The sequence below is a fragment of the Mercenaria mercenaria genome, chromosome 13 (genome assembly GCF_021730395.1).
Source record: "Mercenaria mercenaria strain notata chromosome 13, MADL_Memer_1, whole genome shotgun sequence".
Taxonomy (NCBI): domain Eukaryota; kingdom Metazoa; phylum Mollusca; class Bivalvia; order Venerida; family Veneridae; genus Mercenaria; species Mercenaria mercenaria.
In genome coordinates this window covers 61,793,765-61,814,060 of record NC_069373.1, presented here as the reverse complement: position 1 = coordinate 61,814,060, position 20,296 = coordinate 61,793,765, and the positions used below count along the sequence as shown (strand labels likewise).

Genomic DNA, 20,296 nt, shown 5'->3' with positions numbered 1-20,296 from the left:
AAAATCAATTGGGGTCATCTGCTGGTCATGACCAATCTCCCTATCAACTTTTGTGACCCTAGGCCTAAGCGTTCTTGAGCTATCATCCGGAAAACGTTTAACTGTTCAGGGTCACTGTGACCTTGACCTTTAACATACTGACCTCAAAATCAATAGGGGTCATCTGCTGTGATGACCAACCTCCCTATCAACTTTCATGATCCTAGGCCCAAGGGTTCTTGAGTTACCATCCGGAAACTGTTTTACTATTCAGGGTCACTGTGACCTTGACCTTTGACATACAGACCTCAAAATCAATAGGGGTCATCTGCTGGTGATGACCAACCTCCCTATCAACTTTCATGATCCTAGGCCTAAGAGTTTTTGAGTTATCATCCGGAAACCGATTGGTCTACATTCCGACCGACAGATCGACCGACCTACCGACCGACATCTGCAAAACAATATACCCCTCCTTCTTTGAAAGGGGGCATAATAAGGATTGGATACTTTAATGCAACCATAAAATCTATGAAAATAGTCCCCCTAAAAATCTGATGATTTCACAGTACACTTCATTTTGTTAAACATAATGTAAATAGCACTTCAATGCCGAGGTATATAATCACATATTTTGTTAAACATAATGTAAATAGCACTTCAATGCCGAGGTATATAATCACATATGAGATAAGCAAACAGAATGCCTATGCAAATACATGTGAAAGAGAGGCAGATTCTTTGACAGTTAGGGAATTAATCAAGTAAGACAATAATTCATATTACAGAGGTTACCATTATACAAAATGTTTCATCTGCATGAAATTGATCTATACATATCATGGAGTTGCTTGTTACACATAAATCAAGACAATTTAAAACTTAGATAATGGCTTGACAAGTACATTTTGAACATTTATACTGCATGAATAACTTGCAATATTCTGTTTTCTAATTTTCAAGTCCCGTCCTGAAAACACATGCACAAAATATCCTTTTAAGTTGAAATCTGATTATCTAGAAGTATAATGCCCAATCCCTTGGAAATCGAGATACTGAGTTTCAACTGTATATTTCATTGCTCTGAAGAAAAGGTTTCATAACATACTCGCAAGTGCAAAAATATGAGCCATATGAGCCGTGCCATGAGAAAACCAGTCTGGTCAGGATCCATGCTGATCACTTTCAAAGCCTGATGCAATCAGAGGCACTGTTAGCAAACAGCATGGATCCTGACCAGACTGCGCAGATGCGCAGGCTGGTCGGGATCCATGCTGGTCGCAAACACACTATGTTGGTTTTCTCATGGCGTGGCTCATATGTTAATTTTCATCCACTTGAACACTATTTCTCAAACATTTCTGAATGACAGCACTTTTGTACAGTGAAAATGAGGCATGTCATGTATTTGTTTGCAACTTCTTAAAATAACTTGACAAATAAAATTTTACTTTAATACTTGCAAAGTTTACATATTTTTTACATATTTTTCTATAACTATTAATACTCTTTCACAAGGCATTCTAAAAACAGAAATAACATTACTCAAAAAATAAGTATCTCTGTGACAAATATCTTGTATTTTAAAGTCATGAAAATCATAAAAAATGTCAAAGTACAAGAGAATTAAAATCACATGTAATATACATGTATGCATCAAGTATAATATGTACACATTCACCCTGATCATACTTCAAATAAAAACATATTTTTAAATTCAAATACAATTATTTTCAGTCAAATTTCTATCTTCTTTTCTTTTCTAATAGTTTTTACACATTAATTGTGCATATTTTAACAGAAAAGTAATAGTAAGCTAAGATAAAGAGTACTAAAACATCACTGTACTGATGTACTACACTATACTAGTCCAATATACTAAGACTGACTGTTATTATCTATGCCCCTGATTTCTAACCTTTATCTGAAGCAAAAATGAGTATTTCATAAAATAAAACATTACAATGAGCAACAAGAAATAAAACAAATATTAAGTTAAACCACTTCTACAGATATACAAAGAAACCAGAAAATATAGCACGAGAAAGACTTCACAGATATTGCTATAATTAGATATTTTTATTAGCATTTTTTATCATAATAATAGCTAACTATTTATATGCTTTGAATATACCTACTGTTTGCTCCCAATATTCTGTAACAGTGTTTTGCCTAGACTTCTCTTTAACTTTTACCCTGCTAAATTTCTATAATGAACTTGTCCATATTTCAATTTGGATAGTACCATTAACTGTTAAAGAGGGTGCTTACCAAAAAGATACTGACAGAATAGCGAACAGTGTAGATCATGATCAGACTGCATGGATGTACAGGCTGATCATGATCTGCACTGGTCGCAAAAGGCAGAATCACTTGCTGCCAGTGGTTTAAAGGTAAAAGTAAGACAATTCCACTGAGATTGTGTATCACTTCAAGGCATTCTGAGGAGGGTAATATGAATTTTTTTTGATTTTTGAAACATTTTTATCAGTTTAGAATTTATAAAGAACAATTCTGATTAAGGGTATTTTCCATGGTAAATTTCAGCCGTTTTTGACACCAAAGTCTTAAAAAAATAAATTTTGACTTTCTTTGAAAATGGATTGTTGTAAAACTTTCAGGACATCTTAATTAGCACAACTGCAATATTTCAATGCAACATTTTTGTAAAATCTAAAAAAAATTTTTTGGGGAAATGTGATTTTGTCTGATGTTTGCATTGGGAAAAATATATTTCTGTCAAGTAAACAGACATTATTTAATATTTTTTAAAAATTCTGAAAGATTCTACAACTAATCTAGAAGGCCTTCAGAATGATATGTAGTTCATACCCACAATTCACCAAATATCTGTTACAGATATGGTGGACCAAACAGTAATCAATAAATATTGCTGTAGTACTAAATTTATCTGCGACTTTATCACATTTTAAGATATTTTTATGGTAGAAACGTACTTATGTTTCTATATCCTTATTTTTTCCACCATAAAATATCACCTTAAAAAGACAACCACACTTCTATGGATTACATAGTGAGCAGATGAATTTACTCAGTAAATGTTTATGCAATTGATAATAAATATATATCTATAATTCAGTGAACAAAATATGCAAGCCATTCAATTAAGTTTTTTATTACACGACACCAGAAATAATTTTTCACACTAGTTTTAATCTAGTTTTTTTTCTTCAGATTTTGACTTTAAACCTGGCAAACTTGTGATGGATATCGTGGCCATATAGCACAAACTATGGACTGGCCATAAAGAGTCATGTAATAAACAAAGATAGCAGAAACATGCAGTTATATCCATCTCAATAACATTCTAATAGTTCTAAAGCTACATTAATACTCTTCCCTGAATTTGTTTGTATACCGCATCCACAAGGCTTTAATATTCCCATTTACCACTACAGTAATTAATATGACTTTGTAACTTAAAACTATCCATTTCCAACACCATGAATTTTCCAAAAGAAAAATCTGCTTTTTATAATGAAACATTTATACCAGTATTAGTCTTCAGAATCAATAAAGCATTAGAAATGTTTCAAACTTGCAAGCTTTCAAAGCTTTCTTTGGTACTAAATGTATGTATATATTACAGTTGGAAAATGCTGAATAAGCAAAACTTTCTGCAAATACTATCAGGCATATTGTGATAACTCGAACACGAATAGAAAATTATTAATTCAGTTCTCTTTTCCACCACCATCAGGCTTTATCAAAGTTCTTTGACAGTTAGACATGTCAGGCCAATTTGTCAGCAGGTCTGGACACTTTTTCAAGGTCCCAGACTGGATATCAGGCAAAATTGATACAAAAATAGCAAACAAAATTGGTCAAGTGTTTTCTCATGAGAAAAAAAAGAAATGTTTTGATTTTTCAGTTTAGCATCTAATTTCGACCTCTGTATTTCGGATATGGCTATAACATTTTATGAATATTGAAAATTTCAGTGAGACAATTTTATTACTTTCTGTCTGACAATATTTGTTTCTCTGACAAAATGTCAGGCAATCTGTCAACAATTTTGTAAAGCCTGCATTATCAAAACAAATATTAAAAAATTGTGCAAGGATACATATTTAAATACTGCATTAACCGAAATAGCAAACATTTACCATTTCCTGGTCAATATGAAAATTATCTCATTTGACCATAAAGCAAATAATATGAAATGCACCTTCACTCACAGGTTGTTATGGTAAGTATACCCGTCACAATTAAGTAAAAAATACCGGCGGTATCCAGTTGTTGATGTATAGACGTATGGAAATGCTGTCGTTCACCAGTATCATCAGCTTACTGCCAAAGACCACTGTCTTTTGACATAACTTATGACACAATACCATTTCCAAAACCACCATTACAGTATCTATCAAGATATAAACAGTGTTTGGTCAATTTGAAATGAAAGTTAAACTTTTAAACACTAAACAGTTTCAGATAAATCATTTGCAGAAATTACTATTTAACTTGATTTTGAATAGCCTAATTTCTAAATACAATTCAGAAGTAGAAACAAACAGAGACAGACTTTCTTCATTTCATTTCATTCCGTTTCAGCTCAATTCTGAAGAACTCTTAAAGCATATAAGATTTACAGCTGAGATAAATATAAGTACTTGTGTCTATCTAGGGGTTGTGTATTCAATCAGACCAGAATCTAAGGTTTCTTAACTGATCATCCAGTCTTATAAACTAAATCAAGTTCTCAATCAATTCAACAAATACTACCTTTCTTCATGAAATTACTATATAATGATAAGTCTCAAGTTTTTATAAAACAATCAAGAATTCGGTATTATTAATGGAACTCAGAAAGAAATGGTAGAGTACCTGGTCTTAAAATGTGTTCCCCAGGACTAACAAGTACTTTAATTAAACAGTATAAATTGTCAGTAAACTAAACCCTGAAATAAAATGCCCATTGAGCATCAAACAAATAAAAACTATTATTCTCTTTAAGTCAAAACCATAACATGAACCAAAGTTTCCAAAAGAACATTAAAATTGTTATCATCTTTTTGGTTGCTGTAGATCTTAGTTTTCCTACCACAATAATCTGTAAACTACTTTCATGACCAAAAACAATGTAAATACAGTACAATCACGATCCTACGAAAAGCCAAGGGACTGGCAGTTTTTTTCGTAATATCGCATTTTCGTTCAAGCGTAGCATAGGAAATTTCGCTATACAGCACCTTAATGTCTACACGTCGTAACTCGTGATATTATACATGTGATTTTCGTATCGGAGTACATGTATACCAATTTTATATGTACCGGTACATCTGGGTTTACTACAAATCTTATTCGAATCTAATCTCAGATGGTATGTAGAATGTAGAACGGGTTGTTTTTTTTCTTCACTTTTTATTCACTGTACATAAAACATATACAGGGTACATTGTTGCAAAAGAAAAAAAAATTGGCAGTTGCATATTCCGATACCCTCAGCTACCCTTTACTGAATTGTTTGGTATAATAAAACAACAATATACAGATGATCAGCCTTAAATATTGTTTTATTTTCTTTATTCTTTGAGACGTATAGATATCGAAGCAAGTGTGTCTTATATGCCATCCGATCGGATAGTTATAGAAGAAAAAAATTACCACTAACTTGTGTCATAGTGTACAGCGTATGTGTTTTGAATTTAATTACTAAGTTTTCACACTTTAATCACTGTTTACGCCCAGCTAAATGATAGTGACACCTTCCACTCTAAAGCATTTTCATGCCGTTATGGAAGGTGTGAAAACTTAGATGATACATTCGTAAAATCGCAACTAAAACAAGTTGAAAACAGGCTTCAAGGGGATAACAATACATTTGTAGGAGCGCATTTTTCGTACAATTGCATTTTCGTAAAACCGCGACTTTGTTACATAGAAATAAGAAGGAAAGCAGCCGGGACCACAACACCTTTTCGTAGTATACCGGTATTTCGTTAAATTGCGATTCGTAGCATCGCGAATGCACTGTATTCTAAAGAAAGATAATTTTGAAAAGGAAAGCAACTTTTTATTTTGCAGAAATTTTGGTCATTATACACAGCAAAATTAAAAATGAGTCTACATTTACTACAAAATTACAAAAACTTCAAGAATTTAAACAACTAATAGTTATTTTTTAAATAAAAACTTGAAAAAGCAGTGTGTGCATGTGTATGAGAGTGCGTGTGTGCTTATATGAAGCACAATGCCTACATTATACAATGAAAACACTCACTAAAACAGAGTAAAGAATATAATAAAGCTAGTTATCAAAAGTCCCAGAGGTTAGACTGTTTCATACAAGGAAAGTCAAAATATATCTGTTTTATTATAAGGAAAAATAAAAATAATTTCAGTACTAGGAAAAATGAAAAGTATGTCAAAGTCACCATTAACAATCCCAAGCAGTTTTGGGAACATTTGAGAAAAAAATATAATCAGTTATCCAAAACACCAGTTCAACTTTTATGCTCAAACAAAAGTGAAATCTTTGGATATCAGCATCGGGATTTGCAATTGATCCTGTGGTACAGCAAATCAATGAAAATTTCAAAATTATCCAACATTATACTGTTACCCTGTAAACTTAAAAGTTAATATAAGTGCCCTCGTATAACTTACCTGTATTATAACTGAATATAGAGCAAAATTGTTGAGATGTACATCCATTTCATTAAAGAAATATCATATAAATTCAGATTCTGTATCATTGTAAGCACCAAACTACTACTACAACATTAACTGATGTTCGAAAAGATTACATATGTTTTTTTTAAGGCTTTTGGCTTTTTGTAAATTATAACAGTGGTTCAATTTCAATGAAATAAGCACTCTATATACAAAACAGATAAAGAGAAGATACAGGTCTTTCTTATGGATCTATCTGAAACATTTTGCTGAAAACTTGCCAAAAAAAATTGATCTGATATTGTGAAAATATGAGACAAATTGAAACAAGAGGGCCAAGATGGCCCTAAGTTGCTCACCTGAGAAACACATCATAACAGTGTTGTAAACATGTTTGACCTAGTGATTTCATGGAAATAAATATTCTGACCAATTATCATTAAAACTGGAGCAAAATTCTTGAGTATAAATAAGTATTTTCTTTGATTCGACCTGTGACCTAATTTTTGACCCCAGAGCACGAGACCCATATTAGAACTTGACCTAGATTTCATCAAGACTATCATTCTGACCAAATTTCATGAAGATCAATTGAAAAATACAGCCTCTATCGCATACACAAGGTTATTCTTTGATTTTACCTAGTGACCTACTTTTTGACCCCAGATGATCCATTTTCAAACTCGGCCTAGATTTCATTAAGGTTATCATTTTGGCCTTAATTTCAGGAAGATCAATTGAAAAATGCAGCTTCTATTGCATATACAAGCTTTTCCTTTGATTTGACGTAGTAACCTACTTCTTGACCCCAGAGGACCCATATTCGAACTTGACCTAGATTTCATCAAGGCAATCATTCTGACCAAAATTCATCAAGATTAATTGAAAAATACAGCCTCTATCACATACACAAGGTTTTTCTTTGATTTGACCTAATGACCTAGTTTTTGATCCCAGATAACCCGTTTTCGTACTCGGCCTAAATTTCATCAAGGTAATCATTCTGACCAAAATTCATGAAGATTAATTGAAAAATACAACCTCTATCGCATACACAAGGTTTTTCTTTGATTTGACCTAGTGACCTAGTTTTTGACCCCAGATGATCCATTTTCGATCTCGGCCTAGATTTCATCAAGGTAATCATTCTGACAAAAAATCATGAAGATTAATTGAAAAATACAGCCTCTATCGCATACACAAGGTTTTTCTTTGATTTGACCTAGTGACCTAGTTTTTGATCCCAGATGATCCATTTTCGAACTCGGCCTAGATTTCATCAAGGTAATCATTATGACCAAATTTAATGAAGATTAATTGAAAAATACAGCCTCTATCGCATACACAAGGTTTTTCTTTGATTTGACCTAGTGACCTAGTTTTTGACCCCAGATGACCCACTTTCAAACTCGGCTTAGATTTCATCAAGGAAATCATTCTGACCAATTTTCATGAAGATCAGTTGAAAAATACAGCCTCTATCGCATACACAAGCTAAATGTTGACAGACAGACGACAGACGACGGACGTCGGACATTGAGCGATCAGAAAAACTCACTTCAGCTAAAAAATCGAGTGTCATATTTACAGGTTGTAGAAAGAAAGAGAACTTAAAAAAGACTACCAGCTTACTTGCATCTATCCATAGCAACTTTCTTATTATATCCTTACACGACCACCATAGGTCATTTTTTTGTTTTTATTTTTTGTATCCACAATTTAACCTGTATCTTCCTTTTATTAAGAATGTCAGTACTAAAAGAAAACAAGAAATCAGTCGCCTACATCTGCATCTTTATCACCAATCAGGAAGAGAATATGGAATGCAATGGCAAGGAAAGCAGTGCCTAGGAGATCTCCAAGGGCAGTTAAATATGGAATTGCAACATTGTCAGGGTCGTCTCCCTTGCGCCAGATCAAATGAACAATCCAGTTTGCAACATACAGCAAAACAGCAACCTGTAAATACATCATTTCAAATCACACCCATTAAACATGCACTACATTGCAGTAAAATTTACAAGAAATACAAATGCAGACAATGTACCTTTTACTTATTTTAACCTTTACCCTGCTAAATTTCTATAATGGAATGGTCCATCATTCAGTTTGGGCAGTACCATTTATCATTTGAAGGGATGTTTACTGAAAATTTACTGATTGAACAGCAAACAGTGCAGACCATGATCAGCCTGCACGGATGTGCAGGCTGATCTTGGTCTGCACTGGTCGCAAAGGCAGAACCTCTTGCCGGCAGCAGGCTAAAGGTTAACACTTATCATAGAGATTTACTGTTGTACAATGAATTTACTGCATTTGCTTTGCTTTTAAAACAATGGCAGCAATTCAAATGACCAAGAATATTGTTGTTATGCTGATACGGCTTACCCATCAGAGATCAGTAGTACCCACATGACAGATAAATTTTGTCATACTGGTATGGATTAGGACAACGGCAGTGAGGTACATGACAGAGAATATTGGTGTCATATCGGTACAGCTTACCTGTAAGACAGCGGCAGTGAGATACATCACAGAAAATATTGGTGTGATACTGGTGTGGCCAGCTTTCATAAAGGAAATGGTATACATAAATATCAGATGACCAGGAATGACTAGGCCTAACAAAACACGGGTGGCTCTTGCATTAATATCTGAAATAAAAATACAATTAGAATTCATGTTTTCTATCACATAACGACTATGTTTTACAGATTCTGTAGCTCCCAAATCACTTGTTAAACCACATGTATCTTGATTACAAACTAAACTTTTACAATAATAATTCTAAGTCAGCAAAAAAAAAAACTTCACTAAACACCAAAAATAGAACATCATACTTTTTCCAAAGAAGGCACTTGGACAATTAGGACAACCTTGCACTGCATTACTTGGCAGCTTGCCAGGTCGACTGACCCTGTGTAATGATGTAGATATACGGCTAGCCTGCACAGCTACCAGGTTTCCTCCCACCCCTGAAACAGGAAACAACATTTGTCACATGGGAGATAGTCTATGTTCTAGTGATTGTGACAAAGGCATTGACTCTACACTTGTGTACTCTTATAAATACAATACAGACTGGTCAAACAAAACGAACAGAAATACAAACCCTAAGAACAATAAAAGTTTCATTTTTTCTACTGCATATCTTTATTTCAATATATCATTACCTAAATATCTACATATAACATGCATAAAATACAGATAAAAGATATTTTTTCATTTTGTATTGTAAAAATTGTCATCCCTTACTATCTGTTAATCTTACACACAATGCCCACAAACTGTGAAAATTTTTACTACCATTACTTGTGGTCTCTAAAATGATACATAAGCTTTTATTTTATCTTTATAAAAAAAAAAACTTATATCAGACCAAACATGTTTAAACTGGTGGAAATATTGAACTCAGAAAATTGCAAAGTCTTAAATAATTTATGTGGTTTCATTGAGAAGGCATTTAAAGTGAGAACAGTTATGCTTCATGTAAGAACATAATGATAGTATTTTCATTTGAGCCGTGCCATGAGAAAACCAACATAGTGCGTTTGCGACTAGCATGGATCCAGACCAGCCTGCACATCTGCGCAGTCGGGTCAGGATCCATGCTGTTTGCTAATGGTTTCTCTCATTGCAATAGGCTTTGAAAGCAAACAGCATGGATCCTGACCAGACTGTGTGGATGCGCAGGCTGGTCTGGATCCGTGCTGGTCGCAAACGCACTATGTTGGTTTTCTCATGGCGCGGCTCATTTTATTGTCACAGGCTGTTTCATACCAAGAAGTAAAAGTATATTAGTTCACCTGGACTAGACTGATTCAGTATATAACTGACTTATTTGATAGAAATGTTTATGTAATGCAATTTAATATAATGTTTATTTGTAATTTAAACTTTATTTGTATGTGTAAATTATGTATTTTGACCTTATGTAATGCTATTAAATGTCTTTGTATAGAATAAGGGCCATTCTGGCTCATTTCTGAAACGAACAAAGTATACTGTTCTATTCTGTTCTATTCTATTCTTTAATAATGGATATGAATTCAACTGTATTAATCATTTTAGTATGTATAGATGTATTGAATATATTAGTAAATATTTCAAGATAAAAAAGGCATTTCTTCTAGATACTAACTTGAAATGTAGAAAATCCTCCTCAAATGAATTTATATATACTTGTTTATACTGTACTTAGGTATATATGTATTATGTATGTATTGTTTTAAACCTAACATGCAGTACTGTCTGTTCTTACAAACACATTCACTTTGTGTTTACAAAAATACTACTAGGTAATTGTAGTTAATTTTTCATATTTTATAAATATTTAATGTGAATTTGGTCTAATATTATATATCTTTAAATTCAGTTTAATTAGTATGTTCAACATTTTTTTCACATGTATACAGTGTTCATTTAACCCAACAGTAACCTTTAATAGGTAGTACCTTTCTTTGCAAGTAATTAACAACTTTACCACATGAATGAAAGGACATTTCGTCTTTACTAGTTTTAAACATTTACGAAATTTTGCATTTTATTTCCAAGCTGACTAAGCCTGCATTTATTAAAATTTACCTCATAAACTTACCATTGATCACAGGTTGAAAAACAGCAATGCCATGGTAATTTGCTACAGTAAAATCTAATATTAACCCTCCAACACTGAAATTACAAAGAAATAACAACTGAATTATGATGATATGAAGTTAAAATCCCCATTTTGCATGTCCACATTTCAGTTGCACTCCTTACCTGTTACATTTAAAGCAATCCCTGTCAGTGTATAAAGTAGTGCAGCCATGTTGATAAAATAAAACAGAATGTTGAAAGCAAACTCTCTGCAGGAAAATATGGTCTACACAATGCAACATAATGCCTCAACTTCAAGTGTCCACTTTAAGCGCAGGAGTTGGGGGTTCGATTCCTGTCCACTCCATAACACTGTTATGAAAAATGGTTCTGGTATCTCCCTTGCCTAGAACTCACAGTATTAAAATTGTTGCACCAGGAGGTTAAATAAGCCAAGGTAAGTATCTGTGACTTGACATCCATGTTGGTCATACAAGAGCTTTGTTGTTCATGCTGTCCATTGACCATATGCAACATTATATAAAACTTACCTTTAACTTTAATGACAGAGGGAGATATCTAAGACCAGATGTGGGAGAAAACTCCAAATGACAATTGCACCAGCCTTATACCGGTAAATAACAAAATCAACTCTTAACAGAGCTTGCCTTCAAATTTTTCGATATCCTTTAAAACCAAAAACTTAGCTTTGTCTAAATTCAACTCTGTTCAATCTGTGCATTTTACTTTAGATTTAGTATGTACTGAAATGGTTAGATGAAGAATTCAACAAACAGTTTTGTAAAGATATATCATACCTGCTTATAAACATTGCACTGAGAACTGGTACCCAGCCGTAATAAACAACATGGTTTGTATAATGGTTGTGTAGAGATATATAGATCCACAAGGGAGTCAATAAAATAAATAAAGTCACCATCACAGGGGCTATCCATGGCTGAGTATCTGTAATCAAATATTGCATAATCATTTTCAACAAAGTGCAAGTTCTGTTCAAACAAATATTATCATGTGACAAAAAAAAATTGTGTAATTTAAAAACAAACTGATAAAGCAAAGTTTAAGTTAGGCATAAGATATAATGGGTTTTTTTTTCTTCCATAAAGATAACTAAAAATCTGAGATTCTGTGCAGGTGAGCATTGATTTTCATGTAATACTCAAGACACAAAATTAGGAAAAGTTAATACCTTACAATAATTTCTCTTTACAGCAATAAACATTACCATAATTTTGGCTATTAGTCAGTTTGTAGATAATTTTAACCATGCTGCAAATTTAAAATGAGCATTAATTTGCTTGTTTCTAGAACTGAAAACAGTAAACTCCAGTTATAGTGAACTCATCAGAACCAGTAGTATATGTTTGTTATACACAGAGTTTGCTATAAATACATTCTTTATAAACAGACTCTGAACAGCTGACTGATTTATATAACAAAGTGACTGACTGAATATGCACCGAATTTCAATTTCCTTTCTATTCTTTTACAAGTGAAATATTTGATTGATGCTTATTCTGTCTATAAAAAAAACTGTTTCCCATTGGTAAAAACTGCTACGTTTCACAAAAAATAAATGTTTTATTCAATGTTTTTGGTTTTTCCCTCGGGATTATAATCCTAATGACAAGACTTGTGCAATATTGTACCTTGACCACATGCAATAGGTGTCTTTAAAACTTACCAATAGATTTATATAATAAACAGGCAACTCCTGATAACAAGGCTAGTGTAGTTAGGTCACCAAGACTAGCTGCTATAGGTGTGGCCACATTATCTGGGTTAATGTTGCACTTTCTTGACAATAAAACCACACCAACCATTATCGAACCTGTAAATCAATAACTTACATTTATCATATGCAAAGGCTATGGTGGTTAATCTTGATACTGATATATAATAACAGTTAAAAAGAAGAAAGTACACTAAGACTTAGAAAATTCTTTTGCAAAAACTGTCTGGCAGGAATGTATTCCAGATTTTAAAGAAACATATGATCAACAAGCATTATGGACATTCTTCAGATATTTCTAGGGTTGTTTCAACATTTAACTTGGCCCTTTGACAGATAACCCTGCAACTACTGCTTTACCAAAGGAAATCTTAGTCCAATAAATGTCACAACTGACTCTAAAATAGGTATTACAATCACACTTTCTCATATAATACAACTACTGGTATTTCGAGGAAGCAGATTCGACAGTGGTTCAAATAAGCTAGAACTTCCATCACAATCAAGCTAAAACAAAATAATAAACTAAACTAACTACTGATACTAATCTGGACTGCAGCAAATTACCAGAACAAAATGGTGCCAAACCTGGCAAAGTTAAAGGCTTACCTAGCACAAAGCTGGCAACGGCTGCAGTACACATACTGCTGGCACACAACAAGAGGGCATGATGAAGGTTGAACTTTCCCTCTGGTATCCAACCCATCACCATGGCAACCATAGATGCCAGGAAACCTACAACTATAGCTTGGGCCTGAAATATTACATTATTCACATGTACATTTATTTATCACCATGGTAACAATGGAAGCTATGAAATGTATATTTTATACACTACAAACGAATGTAGGATTTAAAACATTATACAATAGTTACATGCATGATAAATACACTTGGATTTTGAAAAAAGGAACTAACAAAAAATTAGGTTAATTTATAGCATGTATGAGGATACCACTGTACATTTGTATTTAAAAATAAAGGTATTAGATCCAAAGTAATAACATATACTCTGTTTTTATTAAGTTACAGATTGGTATTGTCAGCATGGTGGGTACAAACACGTCAGAGACATGACATTACTTCAGTATAGTATAACTGGTTTATAATCATCATCGAAGGGACTGACTATAATAAATCTGCTTTGGAAATGTCTAAAGTTTAAACATATGTTTTAATCTGCCATCATCGCTTCCCAAAATATTTTGGTTTGTGTTAGTTTCATGCAAATAAGACAATAATATTGCTTAAAAGATTTTTACAGATGTTTACATGTAGACCACCAAACTACCTGTAACACTGTCTAAGACAAATAGCACATGCTGATTTCTACTGGGCATTGAACATGTTAGACAGTCATTCTATTTGTCAGTTGTAAGCAAGACCATGCTATATACATATGTCTGCTAAGCAGGTTAGCCTGTATTCACATTTATCATGATTTCACATTACAAATCAATAAAATACATTATCTTAAAAACATATGGTGAGAGATATAAAGATAAATGAACTAACCTATTATTGTGCAGACTGTCGCATAGTTATATATTGCGAAATGATCTTCTATGTAAATTTATGAGCTAGTGTTTTAAAAGAACGAACCTGTATCAGTGCCATATTTCCTCCAATCATTTTCCATTTCTCAGACTTCTTATCCATGTTTCCTAGATGAGCCTGCATTGCAAAAAGTCTTGTACATAAACTGAATATGAACCTAAATCTTTGTAGACAAAATTAACATAGCTATGAAGTGCATAAATATATGAGCCGCACCATGAGAAAACCAACATAGTGCACTTGCGGCCAGCATGGATCCAGACCAGCCTGCGCATCCGTGCAGTCTGGTCAGGATCCATGCTGTTCGCTAACAGTTTCTCTAATTGCAATAGGCTTTGAAAGCAAACAGCATGGATCCAGACCAGCCTGCACATCCACGCAGTCTAGTCAGATGTTTTTGGTCTGGATCCATGCTGACTGTAAATGCATTGTTTGTTTTCTCATGGTGCGGCTCATATGTGTTCTTGTAGTAATTCCAGTCATTAATTAAAAAGGACCAGGTAGTATATTACAACTGTGTAAAGTACTTATGTTACCAAAAAAATAAAAGTATAGTGACAACTTCTCCACATGATTTAGAGGTGGGGGGTGGGGGACAAATGATTTTAGATATACTGTCTTTGAAAAGTATTTTTGGTCTCTCAATCAAATATTTTCCCTACCAAACTAAGGATAATGACCTCCATCATCAATAGGACAGTCAAGAGAAAGTATACACTGATCTAAACATAGAATATACTGTAGATCTAACAAATTTATGACCTGCATTTTTATGATACACAGTCACATTTAACATGAATGGAAGCTTCCAGTACCTGAGTTGACAATCTTGATGCAAGGGTCATCTCAAGGTTACCCTTTAGTCCCAGCAATGCGGGTACTAGTACAAATATCTCCGAAACATTCACAAACACAGGCCAGTGCTGAAAGTATAAACAAACAGGCATATTCTTCAGTTCTTCAGTTACGATTATTTCAAAAGAAAAGCTGTGACAATTGCAGCTAGAAAAAAATGAAAATCAAACACGGAAATGTACATTATTTAGCTAGGTAAGGTCAAATTACCTTTAACAAAACATGTTTTATATTTGGCTTAATGATAAACAAAAATACAATTGTAATAGTAAATTGAAAATCAAACATTGTAAAGGTCAAAATAAGTTTCTGCGTATGCTCAAAGAAATCAACAAGAAATCAAACCAACCTCTTATGCTTTAATCTACATTTTAAGCAAGAGCACCACCGCCTTGCGGGTGCAGATGCTCATCTGATTTTTTTGTCTCTGTATAATAGAAATATTGTCCTACCCATGATTTTCCAAGTCCAAAAGGGGCCATAATTCTTGCAAAAAGCAGGATGGAGTTACATTTCTTGCTGTTCACAGTCAGCTTTTGATGGTGAACAAGTGTTTTAAAGCAATAACTTTGACAGTTTAGGAGAAAAGCTGACCTAAACACAAAACCTAACCAGGCAACGCCGACGCCAACACCGACCAAGTGATGACAATAACTCACCTTTTACTTTTTAAAAATCAGATGAGCTAAAAATTATGTCCTTTTAACTACTGATTTCTGAGTGACTTATCTCAGTTACCTATGCAACTTGACATTTATTTCTGCTAAGTACAGCACTCCAAAAATTAATATTATCAAATTTAACACACACCTGAACAATATCTAGGACAATTCCTGCAAGCACCATACCAAATCCTGCAATAATATATGGCAGTGATACTTGCAGACAGATCTGTAATGAGCTTTCTCCAGTGTCTTCAGTCCTTACTATCTCTATATCTATCCCATCATCCCCGGACTCACTACTCTCCAACAGTGGCTGAGTGTCTGTTCCATTTTCAATAAAACTAGTCTCTGCAGTCTCACTTAGGTCTCGGTCGTTCAAATAAGACTTCTGAGCAATCCTTCCTAGACCCAAGTCACCTGCTTCTGTCTCTAAGTCTCTACCACCCCCACCGCTGTCGTCAATTTCAATAAGACTACCAGCTATAACTTCTCCATTGGTTGCTTTTCTTTCGCTTGAGCTTTGACCAGATTTCTCAGATCCATAACGAATGTCCTTGGCATGATTTATCCTGGTAACCGAGTCTATGTCATCATCAATTAAAACTGGAGAATCATGGGAATGAACGTAGGGTACCATTTTGGGTTTACGGGAACGGAGGTTGGGGTATGTCTCTCCCTTCCTTGACATACTCAACTTCACACCTACATCATTCTATCTCCATTCTCCTGAAACACAAAAACACATGTTTGATGTAATAAGACTGAATTAAAACCATTTAAACCAATATCTTGATCACACACTAGTGCAATGGTGTTTTACCCAAAAATATTTAACAGAAATACAGTTCATTGTGCAGAAGAACACAAGATATATGTCAAATCTTAGAAACTTTTACAATATAATTCCATCCTTAGTTATCCTTGCTCTGGGAAAATAACAAATACTTTTTTGAGCTTTCAGATTGTGAGAGGTTTCAGCAGTTGAATCATGTAAAGACCACACACCATTCATCACTGAGCATGAAAGTGCTTAATGCTCTACTCATAGTGTTCATGCAAGGACAAAAATTGAATGACACTTTAATTTCAGTGGTGCAGTAAAGGAATGGCACAGAGCCAAAGACTGATGTTCAGAACTCTAATACGAAACAAATGTCTATGTGTTGTTAGTGTTAGTACAAAAGAAGTTCAGTAGGTAAGAGCGTTGGTCTACGGATCGCGGGGTCGCGAGTTCGATCCTCGGGCGGGGCGTATGTTCTCCGTGACTATTTGATAAACGACATTGTGTCTGAAATCATTAGTCCTCCACCTCTGATAATTCATGTGGGGAAGTTGGCAGTTACTTGCGGAGAACAGGTTTGTACTGGTACAGAACCCAGGAACACTGGTTAGGTTAACTGCCCGCCGTTACATGACTGAAATACTGTTGAAAAACGGCGTTAAACCCAAAACAAACAAACAAACAAACAAAAGAAGTGGAAGGACATATGTGTTGTTAGTGTATACATATAACAGAAGTGGACATGATCATCTGTGTAGTGTATATGATATATTGATCTCTGTAATGCCAGAAAATGACCAAAATTAAACAACTTTATTTCTGTTTCTTATAGAGTTAATTGTTTTTCAGTTTCCAAGCAAAATCCAACTAGAAATTGCTTTTGTAAAAAAGCACATGTCTCCCCCAATGCAAAGTCCTATAGGCAAGAAATCAATAGGGGTCAGGAGCAAAAGTCAAAGAGACACTGATGGTTGGCTGCAATAGGGATCATCTACTTGGCATGTCCAGTCATCCCGCTAAATTTCAACACTATTAGCCTAGTGGTTCTCAAGTCACTGTTCAGGCTCCTGTGACCTTGACCTTTGATCAAGTTACCTCAAAATAAATAGGGGTCATCTACTCTGCATGTCCAATCATCTATTAAGTTTCAACATTCTAGGTCAAGTGGTTCTCAAGTTATTCTCCAGAAATGATTTTACATCACCAGGCCCCTGTGACCTTGATCTTTAAAAGACTGACCCCAAAATCAATAGGGATCATCTACTCTGCATGTTCAATAATCCTATGAAGTTTCAACATTCTGGGTCAAGTGGTTCTCAAGTTATTGATTGGAAATTGTTTTCCATGTTCAGGCTCCTGTGACCTTGACCTTTAACAGAGTGACCCCAAAATCGATAGGGGTCATCTACTCTGCATGTTCAATAATCCTATGAAGTTTCAACATTCTGGATCAAGAGGTTCTGAAGTTATTGATCAGAAATGGTTATCAATGTTCAGGCCCCTGTGACCTTGACCTTTAACAGAGTGACGCCAAAAACAATAGGGGTCATTTATTCTGCATGAACAATCATCCTATAAAGTTTCAACATTCTGGGTCGAGTGGTTCTCAAGTTACTGACCGATAATGGTTTTCAATGTTCAGGCCCCTGTGACCTTGACCTTTAAAGGAGTGACTTCAAAATCAATAGGGGTCATCTACTTTGCATGTACAATCATCCTATGAAGTTTCAACATTCTGGGTCAAGTGGTACTCAAGTTATTGATCGGAAATGGTTTTCAATGTTCAGGCCCCTGTGATCTTGACCTTTGACGGAGTGACCCCAAAAACAATAGGGGTCATCTACTCTACATGACCAATCATTCTATGAAGTTTCAACATTCTTGGTCAAGTGGTTCTCTAGTTATTGATCGGCAATGGTTTTCAATGTTCAGGCGCCTGTGATCTTGACCTTTGACGGAGTGACCCCAAAAACAATAGGGGTCATCTACTCTACATGACCAATCATTATATGAAGTTTCAACATTCTTGGTCAAGTGGTTCTCTAGTTATTGATCGGAAATGGTTTCAATGTTCAGGCCCCTGTGACCTTGACCTTTGAAAGAGTGATCCAAAAAAACAAGAGGGGTCGTCTACTCCAGCAGCCCTACAACCCTATGAAGTTTGAAGGTTCTAGGTCAAATGGTTCTCCAGTTATTGCTCGGAAATTAAGTGTGACGTACAGACATACGGACAGACGGACAGGGCAAAAACAATATGTCTCCCCTACAGGGGGAGAGACATAATGATGACAAACATGACAAACAAATTTCTCTCGCCATACAAATGAAGTAAACAAGGGGTCATCTCATTCACACTAAAATTTCTCAAAGTATCACTATTTATATGTTTTCTGTCCAATGTTTCCATGGAAATAACTCAACTAAGATAGTTCTTGAAATAAAAATGTGATTAAATACAAGTGTTTCGATTTATGGAATGTCGTACACACCATATTGTTATAACTGAAGTCTATGGGAAAACAATTAGTGGCTTCTAGCCACTAATTGACAACATGCAACAAAGCTAAATTGCACAATCCCAGTTTGTAAATACCAGGTGTAAAGCAAGCTAGGGCGCTACCAGTAGTCATAATTTTTCCAAGTATTTTGTACACCTCTTGCTCAAAAAGTAGAGACCCTACAAACTACCTTTTTAGGAAGTAAAAATGTAAAATATCTATAAACATGAGCATCTAATAACATGGTATGATTAACATTAGTACCTTACAGTTGGTACTTGATGAAATTCTGTTTTGTAAACACATGTACATGTAGGGGCCTATGCATGCATGATACCATTTTATAAATTTTCATCAATATTAATTCAGTAAAACTATTTCAATCACTTTATATCAAAATCAAACATCCAATGGATCCATGTCAAACTACTGACTGAAAATGCTGAAATAATGTACAATAATGTAATGAACAATGAACTTGTCCAGAAACTGGAGCAGGTATCTGGAAATTAGTTCCCAGTAAAATTATTTTACAATCTAGCTTTGGAATTTTAATTATATATGGAGCCTATCTAAGACACATGTGCCTGCATGAATTCTGTAGTCTCTCAACTCCGTTGTAACATATCCATTCTATATTGTATTCTACATATTGTATGTATCCGAAAAAATGTGTGTCCGAGAGAGCATTCACTGATTATTCTCACATCACAAGCACCGCATCAAATAATCAAACTAATAAATAAAATGAAAATAATTAAACACAATAAATGATTAGAAATCAATAGTGCCAGCGCTCCCTTACCGGGAAGTTAACCGAAAATTTCTCTTTTAATGTTTTGCTGCCAACATGTCAAAAATATTATAAAGTTCTCACGACTACATCAGAAATTAACAGTCATCTTCCTACAGAAACAGTTTGAAAACGGGCAAAAAAGAAAACTTGGGCAAATAGAAATATGCGCATTAAAACTTTAACAAATAATAAATAACTGTT

General features: G+C 34.3%; 1 protein-coding gene across 2 annotated transcripts; it reads right to left on the bottom strand.

The window, feature by feature from the left end:
- Positions 1-615: 615 nt before the first annotated feature.
- On the bottom strand, positions 616-20,232 carry LOC123528739 (solute carrier family 41 member 1-like). 2 transcript variants are annotated; one of them, XM_045308703.2, is made up of 12 exons: positions 20,105-20,232; positions 16,166-16,746; positions 15,316-15,423; positions 14,546-14,617; positions 13,553-13,697; positions 12,896-13,042; positions 12,009-12,156; positions 11,210-11,283; positions 9,453-9,587; positions 9,118-9,266; positions 8,398-8,571; positions 616-4,360 (listed from the first exon to the last, which is right to left on the bottom strand). In XM_045308703.2, the coding sequence occupies exons 2-12, from the start codon at positions 16,706-16,708 to the stop codon at positions 4,352-4,354; spliced, it is 1,704 nt and encodes a 567-aa protein (XP_045164638.2). In that variant the 5' UTR covers positions 16,709-16,746; positions 20,105-20,232; the 3' UTR covers positions 616-4,351. The 2 variants fall into 2 exon arrangements, with proteins under 2 accessions (XP_045164638.2, XP_053378002.1); XM_053522027.1 differs by having other exon boundaries at positions 932-8,571.
- Positions 20,233-20,296: the final 64 nt, after the last annotated feature.

Coding starts and splice junctions, on each gene's coding strand:
- LOC123528739 (XM_053522027.1), bottom strand. CDS start 16,708: ATGTCAAGGAAGGGAGAGACATACCCCAACCTCCGTTCCCGTAAACCC. Junction 14,618..15,315: donor CATCAAGATTGTCAACTCAG/GTACTGGAAGCT, acceptor TTTGCAATGCAG/GCTCATCTAGGAAACATGGA. Junction 9,588..11,209: donor TTTTCAACCTGTGATCAATG/GTAAGTTTATGA, acceptor TTCCTGTTTCAG/GGGTGGGAGGAAACCTGGTA.